Genomic DNA, 23,573 nt, shown 5'->3' on the forward strand with positions numbered 1-23,573 from the left:
TAATATAGTGTATTTTTAATAACAGGTTCAGTGATTGGACGTCTTAACACAACAAAAGTTCATTCAGAAACTCATGTGCACACACACACACACACACACACACAGTCCTGATACTGTAAATGCTGCAGACTGCCATGAACAAAGGCTGTCTAGGCAACCTCTGGTCCTGGGCTCACGTAGGTTCCATTCCACTTTTGGGACCAGGCACAATCCAGCGTTGCACTCAGACATCTTCACACAAAGGTCAACATGTTCCTCTGTTCTGTTTGTTCAGGGGTCACTGTGGGTCACTAGAGCCAGTTATGAGCAGCCCAGTGTTCAATCTAGTGAAAACCTTTCATAAACCTATTTTAAGTATCTCCTGCTAATCAATTTTTCCAAACGTTCAGTCTGAACCAAACTGCAACTACCCAGTGGGATAAAAATAAAAGTAGACCCATTAAAATTATACGACTCCTGCAAATGACACTGAGAGCCCGAACACAGACTGCTGATTAAGACATCTGAGTGACAGCCTGTAGCTCCTCCTCTCTCCCTCACGGCTCCTCATTTTGGTCACTTGACCTTGGGTTTGGCACCGCCAGGGGTGGAGTCGGGGCTGATGCCTCCACCTTGGGACAGACGATAAAGGCTGTGATAGAGATGGGAGGCAGTGGACAATGAGATGAGTATGAAGCAGACAATTGGAAGGACTAAAAACATCAGATAATGTAACCTGTTAACTTACTTTTATTTTCTGCAATGTTTCATATTTTAATATCAATGGCACATGAATTACTGTGGTGCCTGAAGCTTCTTTCTCAACAAAACCCCAATGATTCCTGCCATCTGGCCATCTAGCAGTGTATCTGTGCCACCAGGACGAGCACACTTAGTAGATTAGTAATAGTAGTAAGGTGAGTTGTATTTATTGCCACAGAATTTTCCTGAAGTAAGTACAGATCCGGCTTTGGCACTTTCAATAAAACTGTTCCAATCTCCTATGTTCTTGTTGTATAGCACATATGGAAAGGCTTTTATTTCACTACTAAACATAACTGATTTCAACTTTCCATTTCTTACAGTTGGATTTTTGCCACTACCCTTCCGGATTTTAATAATGCAAGTCAATAAACGGACCCTTAAGGAAACGCAGGTTAATCTCTTCCACGTTTGTTGGATGGATATCTGAAGCATACTATCACTGCAGTATATGAATCCAGACAGTAATAAAAAAAAAATCTTTTGTGACAATATTCAGCCTCTCTCAGTTGGAGAGCATTACTCCGTTCAGCCAGAAGGGAGAGATATACACTCACATGTCCTTGATGTTCTCAGTGTGGGCCCGCACTGCAGCAACAACGCTGTCCACTTTCTCCTGAAATTGCAGCAGATAGCACCATAAGCCACGGATGCTGAGCAAGGCTGTAAGTGTACACGTATGCTGACGTAGGAAAGACCAGTAATTAGCAAACCTTTAAAATGACAGTCCCTATCACGACAAGGACAAACCATGAACATGAAAGAAATCCAGAGCAAATACTAATCAGTAAAGGTTCATAATAAGATGATCTGAAAATAAGCATCTGAAAAAACGCTGAACACTTGGACAGCTTGGACTGTCAGTTTTGGTTTGATTAAACAGCCAAATGCTTAAGAAAGACGCCCCAGACACACACCAACAACACTGATGGGTTAACCTAGTTTAAAAATGAGGTGTATATATATATATATCTATATATATCTAACGGCAATAAATTAAATGTACATCTTTTAGACAAGTCTGATTTACCTGGTGCTGCTTGTAGAACACTGGAAGAGAGAACACTGCAATCACCCCTGGGGAACAGCAGTAGAGAAGCAGTCACACTCTGTTTTTGTATATATTTATTATTCCTCCAAAAGAGAGCAAATAATTTGCCATTTATCAGAAATTGCCATAATGCAGTCTGTAAATCTCCCCCCAGAATAAATGGGCCTTAATGAATGGGCGGCTGTCTGTGGATTACGGCCGTCTTACATAAGCCTTACCAGTGATCAGCAGGGTAAGGCCATTGCACAGATTTCCCAGGTACGTCACCAGGTACATTAGCAGCAGGAACTGAAAACAAAGCAAGAGGCATTTCATCTTTCTCTCAGTCATCGTGAGATCCGAAGTCGGGAAAATCTGTCATTTAAATGATTAATATGTGGCTAAATTTATAATGATGAATGTGAGCAGACTCTGCAGTGAAGGGGTTGCTGACATTATTTCTCCCCAGTTCATGCCGAAACCCGAGACCCCCTTTTTTCGGACAGGGCGAGCGAACCCCTTCTCCTGTCTCACTTGGCAGAGTACCAGCCATGTCACATACCATCCAGGTCATGCTGCAGTTCAATGGGGTAGTGAAGCTGTCTGGAGCTGGTAGCAAATTCTGCTCTGTATGTCATGATGTGTGTATGATGTCATATCCCTACAGTAGTGAGAATGCAGAGTCAATTCTTTTACTGGAACTGGAGTCCCAAGATGTCAATGATGAGCCAAACAGCACAAAAATCTGCCGAAATAACACAACAACAGCAAAAAAAAAAAATCTATATTTATGAACTCAACTCTAGACTCAATGGACACACTTATTTAATTTCAAGATTTCATAAGACCATTTTAATTTTAACTGACAGGCTAACTATAAGCAGCAAACAGCATCACTACAGTAATGTTTATTGTATTATCTTTATTAAAATTATAATGATTTTAATTTATTTTGAAATAGTAACACTATTACATTTTAAATCGGGTAACTTGTAATTATAAAAAATTACATTTCCAAGTAATCTTCCATCAGGTGAATTAAACTAATTAAAATGCATTTCTATGCTCCATCACAATTGTTTGTCTGTGGGTCTGTTTGTGTCTTAAAGCAAGGGAGACCACGACTAATCATTCAACAGTAATACAACAGCCAGAGAAAGGGCAGAAAAAGGAATGAACAGAAAGCAAACCTGATGCCAGGTTTAAATAGGTCAGTGGTCCTCTTTAAATTGGCTCTCGCTGTTTCTGAATTGTACAGTAAATATGCCATTAGGGAGAAACCGGAACAGATGAAGCCCTAATGAATAAAATTCTGACTGCAACGTCAGTTGTGCTCTGCCTTATAAACCAACCGTGGTTATCAGTGGCCTTAATAAACTCTGAAGGCCTTTTCAGGGTTGTGCTGAAATTCTCCATTCTGACAGACCTCTGTGCTACGCTGAGCTGATATTTCAGCAATGGGTGAAAGTAAAGAAAGTGAAGTACCTTGAGCGAGTCGCAGAGACTGCTGACAAAAAAGAGTCGCTTCACAGCATCGACTGCCGAGCAGGTGAGGAGTATGGCCCTCTGTATGTATCGATTAGCCTCATCTCCACTGAAACTGACGTCCAGGTCCAGGTAGGACCTGAGCAGGGGGGTTAAAAAAAAGAGAAGAGGTACAACAATCAGTCAAATAGTACAGATGGTCTCCAGAACTGAGAACTCACTGGAAGGGGTGCACTCCGTCGCCCCACTGGATGGCGTGAAGCAGGCCGTAGTAGACCCGGACGGAGATTGTGAAACACATGATGGCCAGCGCCAGGGTGGAGAACACGGTGATGATGCTGAGCTGGAACAGGGAGAGAAGAGCCACCACCAGCCCTGTAAACACCAGGCCTGTCCTCTCGGTGTCCTTCCAGTACAACAGGTCCATCACTGAACAGAAATAGAGCAACAGACATAGTTAAAATGGGATCTGTGAAGGAGGATAAATGAAAAGCGAATCTGTGGAATGCTGATTGTAGAAAAATATTGAGCGTGTCAAAGGTCAAAGACAGATCTGTAGTAAGAAGGGATACAAAGAAAGGAGAGAACTTTGAAGTACATACAGAAGAAAATCATTGCTCAGGGGCAGAAGAGGCCTTACAGCTGTGAGAAAGGGCTTAAGTGGTGGCCATTTTAGGGAGCGGGCTGAAAGGGCAAGAGGGCCCACACACACTCACAAGCACACACTGAAAGAATTCTGCTTGGCTGAGACAGCAGAGCATGAGGCTTGGCAAAAGGTCCACAAAAAACAACTGAGTTTATATGAGGTGGGGAAGGACACTTTTCTCACTTTCCATTACCACTCAGTCCTACTCAGGGTTGCGGCTGTCGGAGCCCATCCTGGAACCATCCTGGTCGTGGCCGCAGAACACACACACATACACACACACACAGCATCCTCTCACACACTCGCTGGACAATTCAACACCAACAACAATGTTTATTTCTTATATAGCCCAAAATCATGCACAGTATGTCTCAATGGGCATTTGACACCCTCCACACCTGACCCATCTGCACACAAGGAAAAACACTAGGCGAGTGGGGAAAGTAGAGTAAACCTGCAATTGGTTTCAGGGTAGAGTAAGCCTGCAATTGGTGATTTTTCAGTGCAGGGTTGGTGATGATTTGTCCAGGAAAGAAAAATGTCCAAAATTTTCCAGATAGGGACCCCATTTCAGGGTAGAGTGAGCAATTCAGAGTTGCCAGAAACAAGAGAACCCTTAAATAAACCTGCACCGACATGTAAACTCTGAACACACAAGGTCTGAGGCGGGATTTAAACTCACAACCATAGAGGTGTGAGGACAAATCACTAACCACCACTCACAAAACTATTTAATTGACACTTTTAGAATCAGAGCGCTATTGCTGGTCTCCTTAGCTGGAAGCTATATATCCTTAACATGAACACCCATTAGTCAGTGAGGGGCAAGGAAGCGGCCCCGTAATTGGAAGTTTGCCAGTTCGAATCACGATCCGCTGAGGTGCCACTGAGCCAAGCACCGTCCCCACACACTGCTCCCCAGGTGCCTGTCATGGCTGCCCACTGCTCACCAGGACACATTTTGTTGTGTCACTGTGTGCTGTGCCGCAGCGTATCACAATGACAATCACTTCACTTTCAGATCAAAAATTTGTTACACCTTCAGAAATGTGAAAAGATCCATTTCACTTCCCAACAACACATTTTTTGTACTTTTTAACTTTGTAGTGTTTATATATTACAGCATTTATCAGTTGCCTGGTTCATGGGTTATCCCCAATCTGGGGAGCAGGTGGGCTATTTATAAGCTGTAATGACACCATTCGGGCACCCACCTGCTCATTGTCACAACAGGTGGCACCAGCGGTGGCTAACTTTAGCCGGAGTGGGGAGGGATGACGTGTACTGCACATGCACGGAGCTCTGCTCGGCGTTTCTACTACCGCGAGCGGCATGCTCTGTTCCTGAAAACCGACCTGCAATTGAACAGGTTGACAAGTCTGAAGAACACAAACTGAACTCAATAACAAGTAGCCCTTCCTCTCAAAATAACACTAACCCAAACCTGCTGGGTTTAGTGTTGTCGCTCCATGCTCCGAAATCCACCAAAACATTGTATTTTTAATCCAGCAAGTCTCAACAGAGGTCGAACAGACCACAACTATTACAAGAAGAAGCACCAAAAAGTCGATTTTATTTGGCAACATCCAAGTGGGCAGCAATGTGCCGCAGCTCGCAGACGATCATATGATACTGCTGGGACAGAGACCAACTCAACAATATATGCAGAGACATCAGAATGTCACACAGAGTTTGTTTTTGCCTGGCATCTCACCTTTACTGGCCATTTGGGCGACAACTTAGGTGCTGCTCCCTCCGTCTCACTCTCTTCCTTTTCTCCCTTCAGCTCCCTGTCTGTGTTGTGCCTGGACCCCAGGGCTGTTCCTCCTTCCCAGTCAGCAGTATGGAGACCCAATGGCCAAAAATACTCCAGTTGCATCCACCCCCAATTATGTCTCTCTCTCTCACACACACAAACACACACACATTTGTACATCTAAACACAGCCTGTACAGAAGCTTGTACACTATCCAACCAAAGCAAAAACTAAACTAAAATCTACATCATTCTGAATGTAATCAGTGGACGCAGTGGATTCTGTAAAATGGGGTGCTCTGCAGAAAGGTCTGTCTGAACTTTGACTTCTATTAATCATTTGAAATAAAGCCATACATTAAAAAGAAGTGGGTTAAGATCTGCAACGTTTTCATCAGGTACCACACCGTTCAAATTCTCACCACCGCATCACGTGCATTTTGACTGAAAGCCCAATCTAACTTGCGGCGTTCAAGCCCAGTCTCCCAGCTGTATGTTCTGTGTCAGCATGTGTCAGTCCTGACATAAAGACCTTGCTCCCCCAAGCCATTAACGGAATCACTCGATCCCGGAGGGCTGTCGCCATGGAGACATGACAGGATACTTAATCTTTAGCAGTGAAACTAGAGAGTCGTCATGATGAGAGTGATATGCTTTCTTTCTATTTGGAGTATTGATGCATTGATGTAGGAAGTGCTGGTCTACACAGAAAAAACCCAGAAAGTTGGATCCTCACAAATCCTGCTTCTAACAATGTCTCCCTGAACACCTAATCCTACTCATCCTGTTGTTACATACTCTGGATTAGGTCATCAGATACATGAACTAGATATGCGAAATGAGAGTGCTTGCAAAGCCTAAAATAAATGTTTAATGTATGCCGGGGGGATAAAGTAGACAGACTGACAGAGGGAGGGAGCACATGAGGAGAAAGCAGATAAGATAATCAATAGATGGAAGACATGACCGTTGGAATAACAGAATTTCTAAAAAGTGGATGTACGTATTGCCAAGGTGAAGAGAAAGATAAAGGGAAAGAGTTAGGGACACACACACACACACACACACACACGACTCAGAGCCTTCATGTTGGGGCAGGTTATAGACAAGCGCCTGCTCATGTTGTTACACTTGTTCAGTATACATCTATTGTGCACACCAATTAGATTGAGAAAAAAGTATACAGAGTTTGGACTGACAGCTGAGTTATGGATTAGCCTAGGGATATCAATACCAAAAAATGTCATAAAAGCAACATAAAGGGTCCCAAACCTGCTCAGAAAAAAATATGGACTTCTTGGATCTGCCTACCTGCTTCATAGTGGGACAAAGTCCCCTCTGACAGGTTGATTGTAGAAAACCACTGGTCCCTGGTCGCTTCCTCCTGAGTGTTCTGACCAATGGGACATGGTAGCATGCATAATGCCCCCTCACTATATGATGCGGTTTCCGAGGCAACAGCAGGCTCAGACTCTGGAAGTGGTAGTGCTGCAGACGAGGGGTCAGTGTGACGTCATTATGACATCATCAGGCATCCGGGAACTTAACTTATTTTCTGACTCAACATTTGCAAAATGTCCACATGCCCTAATATTATTAATACAATAATGATAATAATCAACTCTCCTGTGCAGGACAGCCAGAACATGCAGGACATGCAACATGTGACTCACAGCAGCCCACATCAGAGCAATTTATATTTCATGGTCAGTCACATCATCTGAGTCATCCTCGGCTGACAACAGCCTCTGGGTTCATTATACAATCGAGTTATTATTCAGAAATAACATGTCCTGGCTGTGTCATCCATCATTTCATAGTCACTGGACATGAAAAGTGTCACATGCTGCTGAGGGCAAGGAGAGGGATTCTAGGTTTTTCTTGTCTATAGGATAAGAGGGTTAAAAATATTCTAAATTCATTAGCTTTGTGATACATGACTGGGAATATAAGGTTAAACATTGTAAAACGTGCTGTAATACCTGACTGGCTGTCCACGCCCGGTGGAGTGTCGGGGTCCTCCTCCTCTCTAGCCTCACTTCCTGTAGCTACAACCTGAACTTCCTGTTCAGGACGGAGTGTAAAGGGCTGTGTTGTCCATGGTTGGGCCTGCAGCTCCATAGGAGGCTGCTCTTCTCTAGTCCTTCTCTCCTCTCTCATGCTGTCTTCTGCACCCTCCCCCTCTTCGCCGTCTCCCGAGAGGAAGTGGGGGTCCCAGTCCCCCATGCGGGAATCTGGCAGTAGGAGGGTTTCCACGGTGTCCACACGGTTGAGGGACGCGCGTCCTCCCCTGGTTCCCGTGGCCCGCCGCCGAGCCGCTGATGCCCCTTCTCTCCTTGAGGAGCCCTCGGTCTCAGCAAATGCAATGTAAGAAAAAGTGAGTTCAAAGGAGTTCTGTCGGGGGGTCCCCCATATCGAAGGGCTGCTGGCTCCGCCATCCTCATCCTCTGGACCATCTTCATCCTCAGACCACTCCAGTGCTGTCTGCAGCTCTGGGAAGTCTGACTCCTCATTCCCACCTTACAGAAATGAAGTAGAGTCAGCACAAAAAAAGACGAATCACAGCAGCCGAGCTTTAACATCAAGGCACCTCAGAGGAACAAAGCGCATGAATATTCAGAAGCCTAAGTGCACTTGTGGCACAATTTGGTGATCATACATTTCAATTGAACCCATTCATGTTCCATACAGATCTTGCAATGACTAATAATATAATATCTGTAATGAGAACAAACTGCTGTCCACAGCTTTGGATGTCCTAGAGCACATTCAGTGTCCTTGACACAGCTGTCCTTACCATCTGTGCAAGGAGGAGTGGAGTCAGGGGTGGAGGAGACTGAGCCAAACTCCTCTAAAATGAAAAAGAGAAACACTTATGAGAATTGCACTGTACCATTTATAACCTATACATTCTACGTTTTATTCTTCATTCATTTACTCATTTATTTAGTGTGGGGAAACAATTCCTTCACTTCTCTGCCTCATGGCACTCAGCCAAGCCAGGACAGGTCCTGGGTTCATTATTTCTAGTGAACTAAGCAAAAATACAAATAAATAAATAAACAAATAAATAAAATGTGTGCATACTGAACTAATCATCACAGTAATATTGTCTAAATATGGACATTATCTACACACATTGTCTGACTCAAAATATGGACTATATTGTACACACAGCAATATTCCGAATATTGCTTTGTGTTCATATTAATTCAATATAAATTCAATATTCATATAAATAATGGACTATATTAATGTACTACACACAAAAAATTTCTTGGTTTGAGAATGTTAAATCCTTTTGTAAATAACATGGAGTATATTCTTAATTTTATACATCTGAAAGTGATAAAACATCTCAATGAATGATGAGGGTGTTTGAATTGAAATAAAAGAAATAGCCATTGACATAATGATGTGTTCGAACCCACATCTGCTGATGCACTGTTCTTAGTGTCAATTTGTCACTAAGATAACTGCAAAAGGGTTTCTAATAATTATTGAAGCTTTTAAAGTGACTCACTTGGGTTAACGAACACAGCATTCCATTGGAAGGCAAGACTAATTGTTGCTGATAAAGTTCTTCTCTACATGTCAGATATTCCTTCATCAACAGACATTTCCAGCCACCAGAGTCATTTACAACATGAACAATGCCTGTTTTCACTCATTTCATGTCCTTTTCAATGCACCAAACCATTGTTTCCTATGAGAGACATTTCTAAATGACCCTAAACCTTTGTTGTTTTCTCAAATATAACATGTCTTGTATACATAAACAGTGTGAACTTAATTATCTTAACCTTATAACAAGAATTTTATTGATCTGTGAATTACTATGATAATGGTGGTTTAACACGAGTGTTACCTGCTTTAATTAATCATATTTCGAAGCTGTTTGCCCCAGACAGATCACAATCTAAACAAAACTTACAAACGCTACACATGCTGCACATTTTCAAGAATTTAAACATTATGCGCTACAGGGTGGAGCATTTCAAATGGCACAAAGAAGTCAGATGTAATTCTTATGGGACTTAAAGGAAGGTTAATTGATTTGTGGTGCCCTGATAGTTTTGCATAGAAAAACAGCAAAGTTAAAATGGAACTTCCACGTAAATTGTATTTCATTGTTACATGGATCTTCTATTATGAGGAGTTAACCTATTGAGAATGCTAATGGATATCCTCATCACAAAAGCAAGGGAGAGGCCTTAACAACAACATTAGCCCAACATGCGCTAATCCATCATCCAGAAGCAGCCGAGGCCACTTTGTGGGGACCAGACACACAGACACAAACACAAACTCATGGATGAATAATACAGAGACATACCAAAACCAAAAGATGGGTGGTTAATGTCGGCTATGGCAGGAATACCATGCTTACTGCGGTCCTTCCATCAGCTCTCAAAGCCAAACAACACACAAAGACATGCAGACTGCAAACAACACATCATGCTGGCCGAGTGCCAACATGAGCCTGACACCCCATCATGAGGCCCTCCAACATTTTACTCTGCCGGAATCTTTCATAACCTTACAGAGAGAAAGAAACCCAGACTGAGGAAGAGTGAGATGGGAAGATGTGATGTGGAGGGTGGACAGATGCAGCAGACAAAAGAGGCACCTACTGCAGTGGGAAAATCCTAGAACCTGACCCATGCTCCATCAGGGCACCGCTGGATCCATTCAGCCTGGAGTCCCCCCGGGTTCCTTCTGCGTCTCTCGCTCGGACTCCGTCACCATCCTCCTCCTCCCCTTCCGTCCCTCCCTCCCTCTCTATTCCTTTTTGTTCATCCCGCACACCGCTGTTTCTCCATCTCCTGCTCCGTCGCCTCCCCCTTTCCTGGTTTCAGCCGGCCCCTCCCTGTCTCTCTCTCTCTCTCCCCCAGTCTCGCTCTCTCTCTCTCTCTCTCCGTCGACAGCACGACTGCAGGGGAGCATCAGCAGCAGCAGCAGGGTCGGTGTGTGCACGTAACGATTTGCTGAGTTCCACATTTTCCCACCTGCAGCCGCTCAGCTACATTTTCTGCATCAGAAAAGCAGTGCTGCGGCACGGTGTGGATCCTCCTTCCGCCAGGAGGAGGGAGCACAGAGCTTTGTTAAAGTGGGGTGGGCTTGGCAGGGTGTGGGGTAGGGCGGCCGGCCGGCCTGTGAAATAGTGTGTTTATGTGGAGTCTGGAGGGTTCACAGGGGGGTTCTAATAGATCGCATGGGTCCAGAGCTAAATCATCCTACGACTTCAGCCCTTACAAGGAGGCGGCCAACAAAGGCTGCTCACTGTTAAATGTCAAACATGCATAAATACTGTGCAGAGCAACATTTTCAAAAATTACATATATTTTTAATTTAGAATAAATACAGTACATAGACAAAGTAAAGACGCATTTAAATGAACTATACAGAAAATATAATTTATATTATAATTAATATTCTTGTTTAGAAAAAAAAAAAGATGCACTGTGTGAAATAACCAGGACATGACCTTTTGTGAAGGTAGTGCCTCCCTTTGAACTCCTGATCCCTATGCCTCGTCTGTCATTTTAGTAATTATCCACTTGATTCCTCTTTATATAAGCCTCCTATGTGTTATTAATCTGTTATTACTGATTTATACCATCTATACAAGTGACCTTCAAGCTTGTTGAATATCTGGTGCATTAGTTATTTCTATCTTAGTTATTAAATTAACACAGTTCTGGTTTATTGGCAAGTGTGTTACCCACTATGCTACTACCACCATATTTACCACCATATTAGACTCACATTGTGCTTCAATGAAGGCCTGAATGAACTGGCGTTGCAATAAATGAGAATCTGGCTCATGCCAGGCCAAGGGACACATGAAAAGCCTCTTTTTAATGAATGGATCAAGGCCAGTGTGTCAAATGTTCTATTTAGACAGCCCAGCCCCTATGAAACAGGGCTTCAGACACCAGGTGCTCCAAATACACAAGGTAATAAGATTTGGAAAAGAAACCATGCACACAAAAAGGCACACAAGAAAAGCCCATCAGAGGTACAAAAGATTAAAACACGGCACAATACATTTCCCAAGGGTGCCGTGTCTTAATCTTTTCAAACCAAATACAACACAAAAAATTGACAAATGCCTTGCTGATGTCAAAGTTTCAATTAATAGATCAAATGCACAATACCTGCCACATCAGACTAATCAAAGTATGCAAAATAGGTCACAAACATTTAAACTTTACATAGCACTTTAGATCATATACATATACAAAACATAAATGCACAATGGCTATATATAAATAAATGTTATGTACGTGATAAACATGGTAGAGAAAAGACTCTTTATTGCTTCTTTGATTAATCCATCCAATTTGCTCCATAATCCAGGACCAGATTAGCCTCCGAGGTTGCGATAGACAGATGGGTGGGGCCGGGGAGGCTGAGCACGGGCCCTGCATGTGTCTGGAAATGAGGACACCAAAATAGATGGACCAATCACAGCCCTCGAAAGAAGAGGGACTTGGCCAGGTAGGCAGGAGTGACCTCACAGACCTTATCAAACTCAGCCACCGGCAACTGAAGAGCTGTGCCAGTACTGAACACTTATATAAGTGCACTAAGAATGGATGAGGGAATGGACAGGCGCCTGGACGCGTGGGACCGCACCCTGGGCATCTAGAACAGACTTCTGCTCTCTCCTGGAGTGGAGGCCTGCAGAGATTACTTTGCATCCGAGGCTGAGGAAGACGGAGCAAAAGCACTGGACTTGTTGAAGAGTGACAGGCGGAGGAGGAGGAGAAGCGCCCGGAGGAAGAAGGTTGCCCAGCGCCTTCGGGGGGCCATGAGGACCGCCCGGCGAGCCAGCACCGTAGAGGTGCCCTCCTTCCTGCGCCAGTTGGTGCGCGAGACCGAGAAGTTAGTGACGTTCTTTTTCAAGGGCGGACAGAGGGCCGCGGAGGACGAAGACAACGATGACGACGAGGAAGGCATGCCCAGCCCATACCTGGAGCGGCCCAGCCTGACCAAGAACACCGCGGAGGGATCGTCAGACTCGGGCCTGACCTACGCCCTGGCCGGCATGCAGGGCTGGCGCGCCCACATGGAGGACGCGCACACCTGCATGCCGGAAATGAGCAGCCAGATGCCAGACTGGAGCTACTTCGCCGTCCTCGACGGACATGCGGGCAGCACCGTGGCACAGTACTGCTCCCGCCACCTGCTGGATTACATCCTGGCTACAGGTACCCCATTAATCCCGCCCGCGCCGGTGGGCTGCTTTCTACATGCGGCCTATAAAACAACCCACTGGTCAAATGGCGCAGTTGAGTGGAGGTGTGTGGGTTCAGTTGCCATATATGGAGAGTGACAAAAAACAAGTGGTGTGAAATGTGAAGGACTAGAAGTCATACAATTAAATCTGTAATATTCCATAAAACCAAAATCGCTTAGGTGCTCCTGCTGCTCCTCCTTATCACTTGTTACACTTTTTGTTCTTTTTAGTTAAGAGGGTATCATTTCTGTGTGCAAAATCCTTCATTACACCAAAGGTACATGTCTTATATAACACGTGACTTAAATAAAATGACAGAGTCTACATAAGGTTTTACACTCACGTTGGAATGTGACAAACAAGACAGGAAATGAATCAGTCGTGCTCATCTATCAGAGCCTAGGAAGGCAAATCCCAATGGCTTGGCTTTCAAAACCCCTTCTCCTTCCATCGGCTGTTCCCATCAGCCGGGTTGCCATCAACTGACTTGGCAAAAATTATATGTCGGATTCCCTTCCATTTACTCAGGCTTGGGACCGGCACCAAGAAATACACTGTCACTTGTGTCCCCAGTGCCAGGGTTATTGGCTTTCAGGAAGGTTTCATAAAATTGTTTTCTCACAAGTGATTGTAATACAAGACTGTAAGATGTTCCCAACACTGTTTTATGTTCCTCGACCACCAGGGGCCATTAAAACGGACGCGAATCCGGAGCAGGTGAAAGAGGGCATCCGGCAAGGCTTCTTGGACATTGACCAACACATGCACACAGTGTCACGGACACAGAACTGGGACCGCAGCGGCTCGACGGCGGCCGCCGTCATGATCTCCCCGCGCCACGTCTACTTCATAAACTGCGGAGACTCGCGCGCCCTCCTCTGCCGCGACAGCAAAGTGGTGTTCTACACCGAGGACCACAAGCCGTGCAACCCACGGGAGAAGGAGCGCATCCAGAACGCTGGCGGCTCAGTCACCCTGCAGCGGGTGAACGGCTCCCTGGCCGTCTCCCGCGCTCTGGGCGACTTCAACTTCAAGGAGGTGGAGTGGCGTACGCAGACGGAGCAGCTGGTCTCCCCTGAGCCGGAGGTGTACGAGCTGGAGCGCTCGGCGGAGGATCAGTTCCTGGTGGTGGCCTGCGATGGCGTGTGGGACGCCATTGGCAATGAGGACCTGTGCGCCTTTGTGCACAACCGGCTGCAGGTGTGCGACGACCTGAGGGAAGTGTGCACCCAGGTCGTCGACCTCTGTCTCTACAAGGTGATTCTAGTCTATGCATCCATAAAGCCGCCGTGAGACATTTCCAGCCATCCCTTCACTTACTGATCTAGACATGACTTAAAAAAAACTAGGCTTGCAATATTGCAGAGAGCAACGATGACAGGAAAAAGGAAGTTAAACAAAGGCCTAGATACATCCCTATTATGCAACATTACATAATGTCGTATCTCCTCGGCTTATGACGGTGTGTCTTCGCACAGAGATGACCTGGCTGAGGTGCGAAGAACGACCTGTTCTCTAAATAGGTGGATTAGCAGAGCGAGAGGCTATGTGTTACCAGGGAGAGCCTTAGCAAGGCAGGGTGGGGATTAAGGGTGTGTGTGAGACAGTCTAGAGCTAAGCCCCTGAAACTTATTTAACGGCACATCGGCACATCTATAATCTAATTCAACTCCTTACGTTCCTTGAAACGTTTTAACCAGTTGCAGTTCAGATATAACAGGCCGTTTAGTTTTAAAGAGGGAGGAGACAATGGGAATCACTGACTTCATCATTTTGGCTCTAAACTACGGAAGATTATAAGCACAAATATTCAAAAGGCAATTCATTTGGCAATTGGAAATGCAATATTCAATTAGAGCATGTAATTTGATATTACATTTTCAGTTGGCAATTCAAAGTGCAAAGTGCTGATGCCATCCTTAGTTCATTTCAAAGTATTTTGAATAAAAAAATGATAGATATTGAGTTAGAAGATTTACAGGATTGAAAGGATTTACAACTTTATTCTATATACAAGATTATACAGAGTGTTTATTATCCTATTGGGTGTGTTATTAGGATTTTATATATTTCATGTTTACAAATATCATTTTGATAACCTCAGCACAGATGCAATTCTGAATTGGGAACTACTTGACAGATATTAAAATTAACAGATATTTACAGGTACTAAAAGAAAAAAGAGAGGATGGAAACACTTCCCAACTGTCAAACCAGCAAGGCGAGCCTTCACTATCTACGGCACGTCCATATTTAATCACTATGCTTGTTTTATGAATTTGTGTGAAAATCCGAGGGGTGCAATTCAACCTCAAACTGAATACTGAATTGACAATTGCATGCTCTGATTGAATATTGCATGGCCAATTGCCAAATTAATTTCTATTTGAATATTTGTGCTTATAATCTTCCATACTAAACCCATCTCCTCCTGTCCTCTTCTGTTTCCCTCCTTTTCTGTGAGCAGACATCAGACAACCTCTGCTGTTGACATCCTTCGAACTCACCCTCTGCCAAACCAGACATGTAGACAGATGGATTATCAGTATTTTAAGCATCCAGATTGCAGAACTAATCTTTTAATAATATAATTTGCATTATTTTATTAATTTTAAATATGTGTTTTAATACAATAGCAATAGCTGACTGTGGAAGAGAATGGGAATCTAGGCCTTGGCTAAATCTGTCCCTGTGTGAGCCATATTAACCATGATGCAGGAGATCTACTCATCCAATAGACTTAATTAATTATTTAAAGTAAATAATAATTACACCATCAGTGAAAAGATCATCCATAGTAAAACCCATACACTCTGAACAAAGAAATAAAAAAAAGAAACCAGGAAAGTATGTAATGCCTTCTTTGTCTGTAACTGCTCTTTTTCTGCTTCTGTGTCTCCCTCTACAGGGAAGTCTGGACAACATGAGTATCATCATCATCTGCCTTCCAGGAGCCCCACAACCGTCCCCGGAGGCATTGCAGCAAGAGGCGGAGCTAGAGCAGCTTATTGAAGTCAAAGTCGCAGGTAGTTACTCTTCCATTGACACAGTCACACAAGTGATATTAAGAAAAGTATTACATATACATATTCATCATTATTTTTTTTTCATTTTTAAATGATTGCACCAAATGCACCAAAGGAGCTAGCACACCCCCCATGAATTTAGGAATGCGTAAATATTAGTAATCACTAAAATATTTTGTGGGATGTACTTTTTATCACTTCCTTGTGATCATCTAATTAATAAATAATAAACAATAAACCAATCAATCATCTAATAAATAAATAATAAATAAATACAATCTTTTTCTCCATCTTTTTTTGCAGAGATTCTTCAAATACTGCAGTCTAGAGATAAGGAGCCTGACCTGCTGTATGTTCTGAGGTTCCTGGCCACAGAAGACATACCTGGCTTACCTCCAGGGGGCGGTATAATAAGCAAGTGAGTGGAGCTACTGCAGCAGAGCATGCTGCATGTAAACTTGCATGGCGTGTGTTTTATTTGATTTAGAATGAACCGATAGTGCTGTAATGAGGGGTCTGTAACTGATCAGTACCCTTGTTAAATGTGCTGTGTGTTTTTCTGTAGAAGAGACTGCGTAATTGCAGCCTATCAGAAGCTCACAGCAGAATACAGGCAAGCAGAACCAATGGTGAGTATGTTTGAAAATAACCGCAGTAAATTTTAAACCAATAAAAATGTGTTTTTTAAATGTGACGTGAACACAGTTTGGTCACAGAAAAAAGTGTGGGTAACAGTGGTCATCTTATTAACTTTCTGTTACAGGATACTGGAGGCTCGGAGGATTCCAACTAGGGGAGGTTCCCTTGGAGGCATAACCGCGATCACCATAGCGACAAAAATAGATTTTGGCACTCAACATGTGTCCAGTCAGACAGCAAAACACCGCAATGAAAATGGAAGAGACCTGGCATGAAGGACATTATTGACAGATGCATTTTGCTATCATGTTTCCACAGCGTCTGTCCGGAAAACAAGCTTGTCTTAAAATACGGTGCCTGGCTTTGTGACGTCTGACCTTTTGGGATCTTAGCCTACCTGTTGGGTTTGAGCTAGCACGCGTTGCTGGTACATATGAACTGCGGGCTGGGGTGTGTTTTGCGACACACATGCACATACTTTACACGGCCACGCGAAAACAGACAGTACCTGGCTCTCTTGGAAAGACACACACATGACCATTGGCGTCACACCTTAGAATTCTACAGTGGCAGAAGGAGAGAAAGAAACCAATAGAAGAATTCACGCACTGTTCCCACACACTCACAGAATAAAGTGTTCATTTTGGAACAGAACGGGTTTCCTTGTTTTCCATCTCAATATATATTTCAATACCAGAAATATTCTGATGGTTGGCTGGTAGTAACAAGTGATAACAATTGATGGCTACTCCTACGAACTTTTTCTCCCCCCACAATCCAATAAATCTTTAAGACCCAAAACATTATACCAGTCCTTGTTTTTCTCTTAATCACTTAATGCTGCCAAATGGCTTATTGCTGTAGGTCATCCAACCCTCTGCTGCATTAATGGTAATATACCATGCTTAATATTGTACAGAATAGAGGTTACGGTTTAACTATGAAACGGAGATTACGGCACTGTTCACAAAACGAGGTGGACAAGGTGCTAATGTGGGCCAGGAGATATGGTCGGTATAAAAGAGAAAAGGGCCGGCTCGATGGACAAGTGTGACAGAAGCCACTTCCCTTTACTAAGATTGAAGACAGAGATTAAAATCTCTATGGGACAGCAGTACCGTTTAGTTTCTCCGTTCATAGAATACGTGCTACTTGAATGCCATCAGTCAGTCACAGGGGGACTCCTCCTCTCCTTATTAAGAGCAAGACATGACCCAGCAGACTATAACATTTGCAGAATCTCCAACTAAAGTGTGAAACTGGTTACACCCCATTACTAATTACGGGGATGACCCCATTACCTATTTACTTTCAAAGACGGGGAAAAAAAAACAGAAGCACATATAGATTGGAGAGAAACGTTGTTGGGGCTCAGAAAGAATCTGGACGTTGGAGTAGACAATCAGAAGCAGCGAAGGGGGGTAAGTTTCATGGTTATATACGGTATTTCACTACTCAACAAGATATCATTTTCATTTTTATTCAACTGATTTTTTTATCTAAATCGAGCTACATCCAGTGTGTTAGTTTTAGTTTGGTAAGATAAGGATGTATGTAGTACACCTGTTTACTATATATATACAGTACATATATATAGAATAATTATTTATGCACCTTCCTGCTAAGTTCAAAGAAAGCTGAAATATTATAATTTTTTTTGTTATTGTGAAAAGAAATCTTCAAATATAAAGCAGCCAAAAAGTTTCCACAGATACAGGTGAATTATGTGTTTTTCTAATGCCCTGTCCCTTTTTGATTAAAAATGGCTTGAGTTTGGTTTTGTTCGAATTGAATGCAAACTGTCCCTAAAAGTATTTGAAAGAGGCATACGCGTTTTCAACCGGCTCATCGGGTCACATTTTCATAAAGGTAAATTGTAGTAAATTCTAGAAGATGCCTGGAGCGGTTGTGATCATGGTTATCACCAGCGTTAGATGTCAGCTGCTGTCGGTTCCAGGGAGAAGATGCCTCTGAAGAACGATGGCGATCCGGGCCTGGTGGTGTTGGAAACGTCCCCGCTCCTGATCCCAGAGCCGGGGGCCCAACCCGAGTCCCGCAGGTGGCGGCCCATGAACAAGGAAGAGCTGGAGCTGGTCGCGGGTGGGCCGGCCTGGAGGAGCTTTCGCTCTCGCCTGGTCCTGTTCTTCTGGCTGGCCTGGCTGTGCATGTTGGGCGCCGCCGTGGCCGTCATCGTCCGCAGCCCGAGGCCCGTGGGCGCGCCGCTGCTGTGGTGGCAGAAGGAGCTCTTCTACCGGGTACAGCTGGAGGTGATGGAGGACCCGGGTATCGGCGGTGAGTGCCGTAGAAGAGTATTAAAACTTGCGCACAATTCCGTTATTATACACTGAAGGTACACTGAAGGATGAGAATAAGCTGAAAATGAGGCAAATAAATGTATCAAAATTAAACGTGCCAATAAATGTATCAAATTTATTTTATAAAAATAATGATATTTTTATCATATTTGTAATATGTCTTATGTTATGTCTGACCCCATAAAAAAAGCTCGACTCCGTGTCAGTCTCATTTAATACAGCGGTTGTATTATGACTAAGGCTGCCAAATTTAACTCGTTAGTTGCTAAATAATATTTAACACGTTAAATTAAAGCCGCTGTGTTGGGCCTGGCCGATGATATGGATGCAAAAATAAAATATAAAAGCTAAAAGAATCCTTAAATAAAGACAATCAGCCGAGCATCTTATGTATGTTTCATTTACATTACATTACACTACATTTACATCTTTAGCATTTCGCATTTACGCTATTTGTAAATGGAGAAGCGTGAAGCAACACGCTTGCATTCTGTCTGCCAAGTGCCCGGATGCATCAGGCACCATCCTGATTCAAATTGTTGCAAATGTGCAATTTAATTAGTCTGTTTTTTTTTTAACAAATTAACAAATTAAAAATGTGAAAATTTGTATATCCCATACTGTGGAATATCTCCGGTAACTTCACTATGTCACTACGGCACACCACGATGATGATTTTCGATTGTTCCTACTTTCACAGAAAGTATCACATTATAAATTTGAGCTCTCGGTATGATTTAGGCCTTGAAGGAAACAACAGGAGTTTTGAATTTTAATTCGTTCATGCATGATTGTATTGAATGCCAGTTTTGAGTTGCCAGTCTTCAGTAATTTCATTGTTGTAGACATGGCTGAACATCTGTCCTACCTCAAGTCCCTGGGCTTTGGGGTGTTGGTTTTGGAGGGGCTAAATCTGACGGAGAACAGGCAAAATGTCAGCACCGTGTTCCAGTTCCAGCAGCTTCTCACCGAGAGCCACAAAGCAGGTTATTTCTATCGTGAACATTGTCTATATGTTGCTATTTCTGTCACTGTTCCCATTCCACCCCTTAACCTCCTCATGGCCGACCACCCCGAAAACAGACGAGGAGGGGGTCGGCTTCCTCTGTAAATACTCGGCGGCCATCATTGTGGTTTTGACGCTTTTTCACCTTCTTTTCCTGCCTTCTGTCCTCGTCTGCCTGCCGTATTGTATATCAATGTTGCCGAACTCTCGCCCGCCTACCGATGCCATCTCGGCTCAATCCCTTTGCTCCTTTGCTTTTGCCGTTGCAGACCCCTGCCTGAAGATTTCTCCTTCGCCTGCTTGCTGTACTGCCCATTCCGCCGTGTGTTCTACCACTGCCATGCGGTCCCACTGTGCCCCCACACCAAAGCCCTACCGAGCCCCCTGCCCTCTCACGCCAGCCTAAGCGCCCATGCCCCTCACTCCCCAGCCCTCCTGCATCTCCAGCCTCTTCTGTCATGTGTGCTAATGCGCCTCCTGACCTCCCCCAGGCAAAAATGTTACTTCCTGACACAACCCTGACATTTACCGGGGCTTTGGACCCACAGCAAGAAATACGTGTAATATTTATACCATGCTTTAATATTTAGCTTTTTTTTATTACGTTGTGTGACAAATGTTCACATGCTTTTCACATGCATCGCACACATGTCAGTGGTGTCTCCCTCAGGTGGAAGGCAGTGGGGTCTGGATGGTCTGATGCAGTCCAATGGTCACAGAAACAGGTCTGGTTTCTGCTGGCTCACCAGTATCACTGTCCAGAGTCAAGCAATTTTAACGCCCCGCAAAGGTGCATGCGGGGGTACCAAACATTGTACCAAGCATGGTGGTGAAGGCATCCTGCTCTCAGAATTTTGTTATACTGCCTAAGGAACTGACAGTGAACTGATACTGGACCAGATCCATGACAGATCCCTGCTGATTTTGCCAAGGAAGCCAGTGGAATTTCTAGTAGGAATACTGACTGTTCGGTCAGCAGCTTCTCGACGACTCTTACTGAAAGAGAACAGTTGTTTAAGTCATCAAAAAATACACTATTGCCCTGATGTTTTATGTATGTCTTGGACCTTTGACCATGACTGTAGTTTAATAGGAATAGCTTCTAAAACCTGATCACTCCATTTAACTGAGCATATGACTACCAATTTATGCAAATATGAGTAGTCACAAATTTCCATAGCAGTCATACAATAAAAAAAATGCCATAATGAAGGTTAATTTACCTTCAGATTATTTTAAAGTAAGATTTGATCAAAATATAAATTTGCGAAAATAATCTTTAATCATTCAATTATAGGTCTGAAAGTGCTGTTGGATCTTTGTGAGTTGGCCACTAACAATGGCACAGAAGGCTTGACTGCGTATATTCAGGTATTTACAGCATATCTATAACTTCTGTGCATGTTTAATTGTGTCTTTGCATGAGGTCATTTGGAACCTAAAACATTATACTGCATTGAAACTCACTGTTGTGAACCCATGGGGATATTAACCAAATGAAAATATTCATAAATATAGCATTTTTTTTTCTGACATAGTTGCTGGGCCCCCAATATAAGGTGTAGTTAAACAATCTCCACTTTGTTTAGTTTAAATGATTAGACATGCAATTTTTTTTAAATTATATTTTCCCAGCACTGGTTGAAAGAAGGTGTCTCTGGGTTTGGAATATGTGACACAGATCCAGCTTACTCAGAGGAGGTAAAATCTTAAATTCACATTTTGTTTTGGTTATTTCAGCTTTTAAAAATACAATTAAAATAATAATAATAACAGCTGAAATGCAATATTTTGTGTATTTCAGACAATGACTGAATGGAGAACATTGTTCCAGGAGTTCAGCACAAAAGATGACGAAAGGCAAGATTTTTTTTGGTCATTGTTGATCTTCGAGACACATTGACATACTGTTGCCGTGTGCCTGTGGGAGCAGGATCTTGATGCTGAGACAGACCAGAGACACCCTTTCAGCTCTCAATGTCTCCAGCCCTCTGCCAGATCTGGTCACGAAGGCCCTGCTGCCCTCTTCTGGTGACCTTCTGTCAGCGCAGGAGGTGGCCAGTGCCGTGGTGACCGTCCTGCAGAGTCCACTTCCAGGCTGGCCTAGCTGGACGGTAGGCAGCATGTTTCACTGGAGCTTTTGATTAGAGTAAGTCTTGGCAGTGCACAAAATAATTATCGATATTGGGATGTGAAATAATAATAATAAATATTTATTATTTCATTATTCTTACAACAATTAATGTTAGTAATACAACAGTTAATATTAACACCTGTCATTGACTGAATATTCATTATTAACATAATATGTTCTATTCCTCCTTGCTATGTTTGCAAATTAATGTATAATAGCGAATATTGTTAGGAATGTTATGAAAATCTGTCTGTCTCTGATTAATTAAACTGTGTGTGTGTTCCACCACAGCTAGGAGGAGAGGTATCTATTGAGCTTCGGAGAACAGTTATCTTCCTGTTGATGACGATGCCTGGAACTCCTGTGATTGAGGATGAAGACCTCAGCATCTTCCAGGTGAGCTGCTCAATATTTGTTGAAATGAAGTGATTGTCAATGTTATACACGGTGACATGACGAAATGTGTCCTCTGCATTTAACCATCACCCTTGGTGAGCAGTGGGCACCCATGACAGGCGCCCGGGGAGCAGTGTGTGGGGACGGTGCTTTGCTCAGTGGCACCTTGGTGGCAATCAGTGGGACGTCAGTGGCAACCTTCTGATTACGGGTCCATTTCCTTACCCGCTAGGCCACCAGTGCCCCATGTAGTGTGATGTTTAACAGTGAAGATCTGACTGATTGGGGTGCCATTTTTTCTAATAAAAAAACTAAACAAAACAAAAAAGTTAATTCATTCTATAATTTCAGGTCGATTCCTATAATCCTTCCCCGACAATGCTGGCAGGGAGTAATAAACAATTTGCACTTCACTTTTCTCCATGTAGAATGATTCAGCAGACTCTGGGTCTCGAATGAGTCTGGAGGAGGTATGTATTTATATGATAAAGCAGTACATGGTCATGTGCTTTAAATAATAATAATATAACAATATATATACCATACTCACAGAAAGAAAGACATGTTGTCTGTCAAATGTTCAACTGGATAAATGTTCCTCGGTTTGTTTCCTTTGGACTGCTTTGTTAAGTGTCCCTTTGAGAAAAGAAAGGGGTTCGCTTATCCATATATAGACCATTGAGACTACTGAGTTCATAAATGTTTAATTTTTTAAAAGTAATTTTCCCCCTTTGTTGATCCATACTTGTACGTAATTTCTCTCCTTTCTTCCCCCTCAGCATTCCGAGATGGCTCTCCTGAAATCTCTGACGAGCTGCCGGTCTCGAGAGGAGGCTCTGCTCTTTGGCAGCTTAATGCCGCTCCCCTTCAATGGCACACACTCAAACGTTTCTTCCACTCCTTCGCCATCTTCTCCACCACCTCTGGCGTTCTTACGATCCTGGGGGTGCGTTCACTTTCTGGTGGTGTTGAACCTGGGATCCGAATCCCGTTTCCTGAATCCCGATTGGCTGCTGGCCATTCCAACATCGGGGATCTTTGTGGCCAGCACTGAGATGGGTCGCATGGGATCCATCTCCCTGGAGACATTGAGGTTGGAACCTCAAGAAGCCGTTGTCATTAAGCTGTTTGAGACTGAACGGTTTTCGGCCTGA

The 23,573-nt window shown here is 43.4% G+C and overlaps 4 protein-coding genes across 6 annotated transcripts; 2 read left to right on the top strand and 2 right to left on the bottom strand.

The window, feature by feature from the left end:
• LOC114769758 (reticulon-2-like) lies at nt 1–5,749 on the bottom strand. 2 transcript variants are annotated; one of them, XM_028963072.1, is made up of 7 exons: nt 5,617–5,749; nt 3,478–3,685; nt 3,257–3,395; nt 2,011–2,080; nt 1,772–1,818; nt 1,299–1,357; nt 1–611 (listed from the first exon to the last, which is right to left on the bottom strand). In XM_028963072.1, the coding sequence occupies exons 1-7, from the start codon at nt 5,627–5,629 to the stop codon at nt 446–448; spliced, it is 702 nt and encodes a 233-aa protein (XP_028818905.1). In that variant the 5' UTR covers nt 5,630–5,749; the 3' UTR covers nt 1–445. The 2 variants fall into 2 exon arrangements, with proteins under 2 accessions (XP_028818905.1, XP_028818906.1); XM_028963073.1 differs by having other exon boundaries at nt 1–631.
• A 690-nt stretch (nt 5,750–6,439) lies between these two features.
• LOC114769757 (uncharacterized) lies at nt 6,440–10,698 on the bottom strand. 2 transcript variants are annotated; one of them, XM_028963071.1, is made up of 5 exons: nt 10,292–10,698; nt 8,455–8,508; nt 7,640–8,176; nt 6,969–7,145; nt 6,440–6,559 (listed from the first exon to the last, which is right to left on the bottom strand). In XM_028963071.1, the coding sequence occupies exons 1-5, from the start codon at nt 10,320–10,322 to the stop codon at nt 6,528–6,530; spliced, it is 831 nt and encodes a 276-aa protein (XP_028818904.1). In that variant the 5' UTR covers nt 10,323–10,698; the 3' UTR covers nt 6,440–6,527. The 2 variants fall into 2 exon arrangements, with proteins under 2 accessions (XP_028818904.1, XP_028818903.1); XM_028963070.1 differs by having other exon boundaries at nt 6,527–6,643.
• Nucleotides 10,699–12,168: 1,470 nt separating this feature from the next.
• ppm1na (protein phosphatase, Mg2+/Mn2+ dependent, 1Na (putative)) lies at nt 12,169–17,222 on the top strand. The gene is made up of 6 exons (XM_028962541.1): nt 12,169–12,874; nt 13,589–14,160; nt 15,812–15,929; nt 16,233–16,347; nt 16,495–16,558; nt 16,693–17,222. The coding sequence occupies exons 1-6, from the start codon at nt 12,475–12,477 to the stop codon at nt 16,720–16,722; spliced, it is 1,299 nt and encodes a 432-aa protein (XP_028818374.1). The 5' UTR covers nt 12,169–12,474; the 3' UTR covers nt 16,723–17,222.
• Nucleotides 17,223–17,853: 631 nt separating this feature from the next.
• On the top strand, nt 17,854–23,573 carry LOC114769610 (uncharacterized). The gene is made up of 12 exons (XM_028962797.1): nt 17,854–17,989; nt 18,526–18,860; nt 19,729–19,869; nt 19,967–20,069; nt 20,159–20,349; nt 21,187–21,260; nt 21,525–21,590; nt 21,694–21,749; nt 21,823–22,003; nt 22,315–22,419; nt 22,848–22,889; nt 23,199–23,573. Exons 2-12 carry the CDS (start codon nt 18,533–18,535, stop codon nt 23,571–23,573), a joined length of 1,662 nt encoding a protein of 553 aa, XP_028818630.1. The 5' UTR covers nt 17,854–17,989; nt 18,526–18,532.

Source organism: Denticeps clupeoides, chromosome 19 (genome assembly GCF_900700375.1).
Source record: "Denticeps clupeoides chromosome 19, fDenClu1.1, whole genome shotgun sequence".
Taxonomy (NCBI): Eukaryota; Metazoa; Chordata; class Actinopteri; order Clupeiformes; family Denticipitidae; genus Denticeps; species Denticeps clupeoides.

Excerpts from the sequence above, each read along its gene's own strand:
- LOC114769758 (XM_028963072.1), bottom strand. Across the intron at positions 3,396-3,477 it reads GACGGAGTGCACCCCTTCCA|GTCCTACCTGGACCTGGACG; the intron begins GTGAGTTCTCAG and ends CCCCCTGCTCAG. Across the intron at positions 1,819-2,010 it reads CCTTACCCTGCTGATCACTG|GGGTGATTGCAGTGTTCTCT; the intron begins GTAAGGCTTATG and ends GCTGTTCCCCAG.
- LOC114769757 (XM_028963070.1), bottom strand. The coding sequence starts at position 10,322 with ATGGGTCAGGTTCTAGGATTTTCCCACTGCA. Across the intron at positions 8,509-10,291 it reads TCTAGGATTTTCCCACTGCA|AGGAGTTTGGCTCAGTCTCC; the intron begins GTAGGTGCCTCT and ends TTTTCATTTTAG. Across the intron at positions 8,177-8,454 it reads CACTCCTCCTTGCACAGATG|GTGGGAATGAGGAGTCAGAC; the intron begins GTAAGGACAGCT and ends CATTTCTGTAAG.
- ppm1na (XM_028962541.1), top strand. The coding sequence starts at position 12,475 with ATGAGGACCGCCCGGCGAGCCAGCACCGTAGAGGTGCCCTCCTTCCTG. Across the intron at positions 12,875-13,588 it reads GGATTACATCCTGGCTACAG|GGGCCATTAAAACGGACGCG; the intron begins GTACCCCATTAA and ends CTCGACCACCAG. Across the intron at positions 15,930-16,232 it reads TATTGAAGTCAAAGTCGCAG|AGATTCTTCAAATACTGCAG; the intron begins GTAGTTACTCTT and ends CTTTTTTTGCAG.
- LOC114769610 (XM_028962797.1), top strand. The coding sequence starts at position 18,533 with ATGCCTCTGAAGAACGATGGCGATCCGGGCCTGGTGGTGTTGGAAACG. Across the intron at positions 19,870-19,966 it reads CACCGAGAGCCACAAAGCAG|ACGAGGAGGGGGTCGGCTTC; the intron begins GTTATTTCTATC and ends CCCCGAAAACAG. Across the intron at positions 22,420-22,847 it reads AAGACCTCAGCATCTTCCAG|AATGATTCAGCAGACTCTGG; the intron begins GTGAGCTGCTCA and ends TTCTCCATGTAG.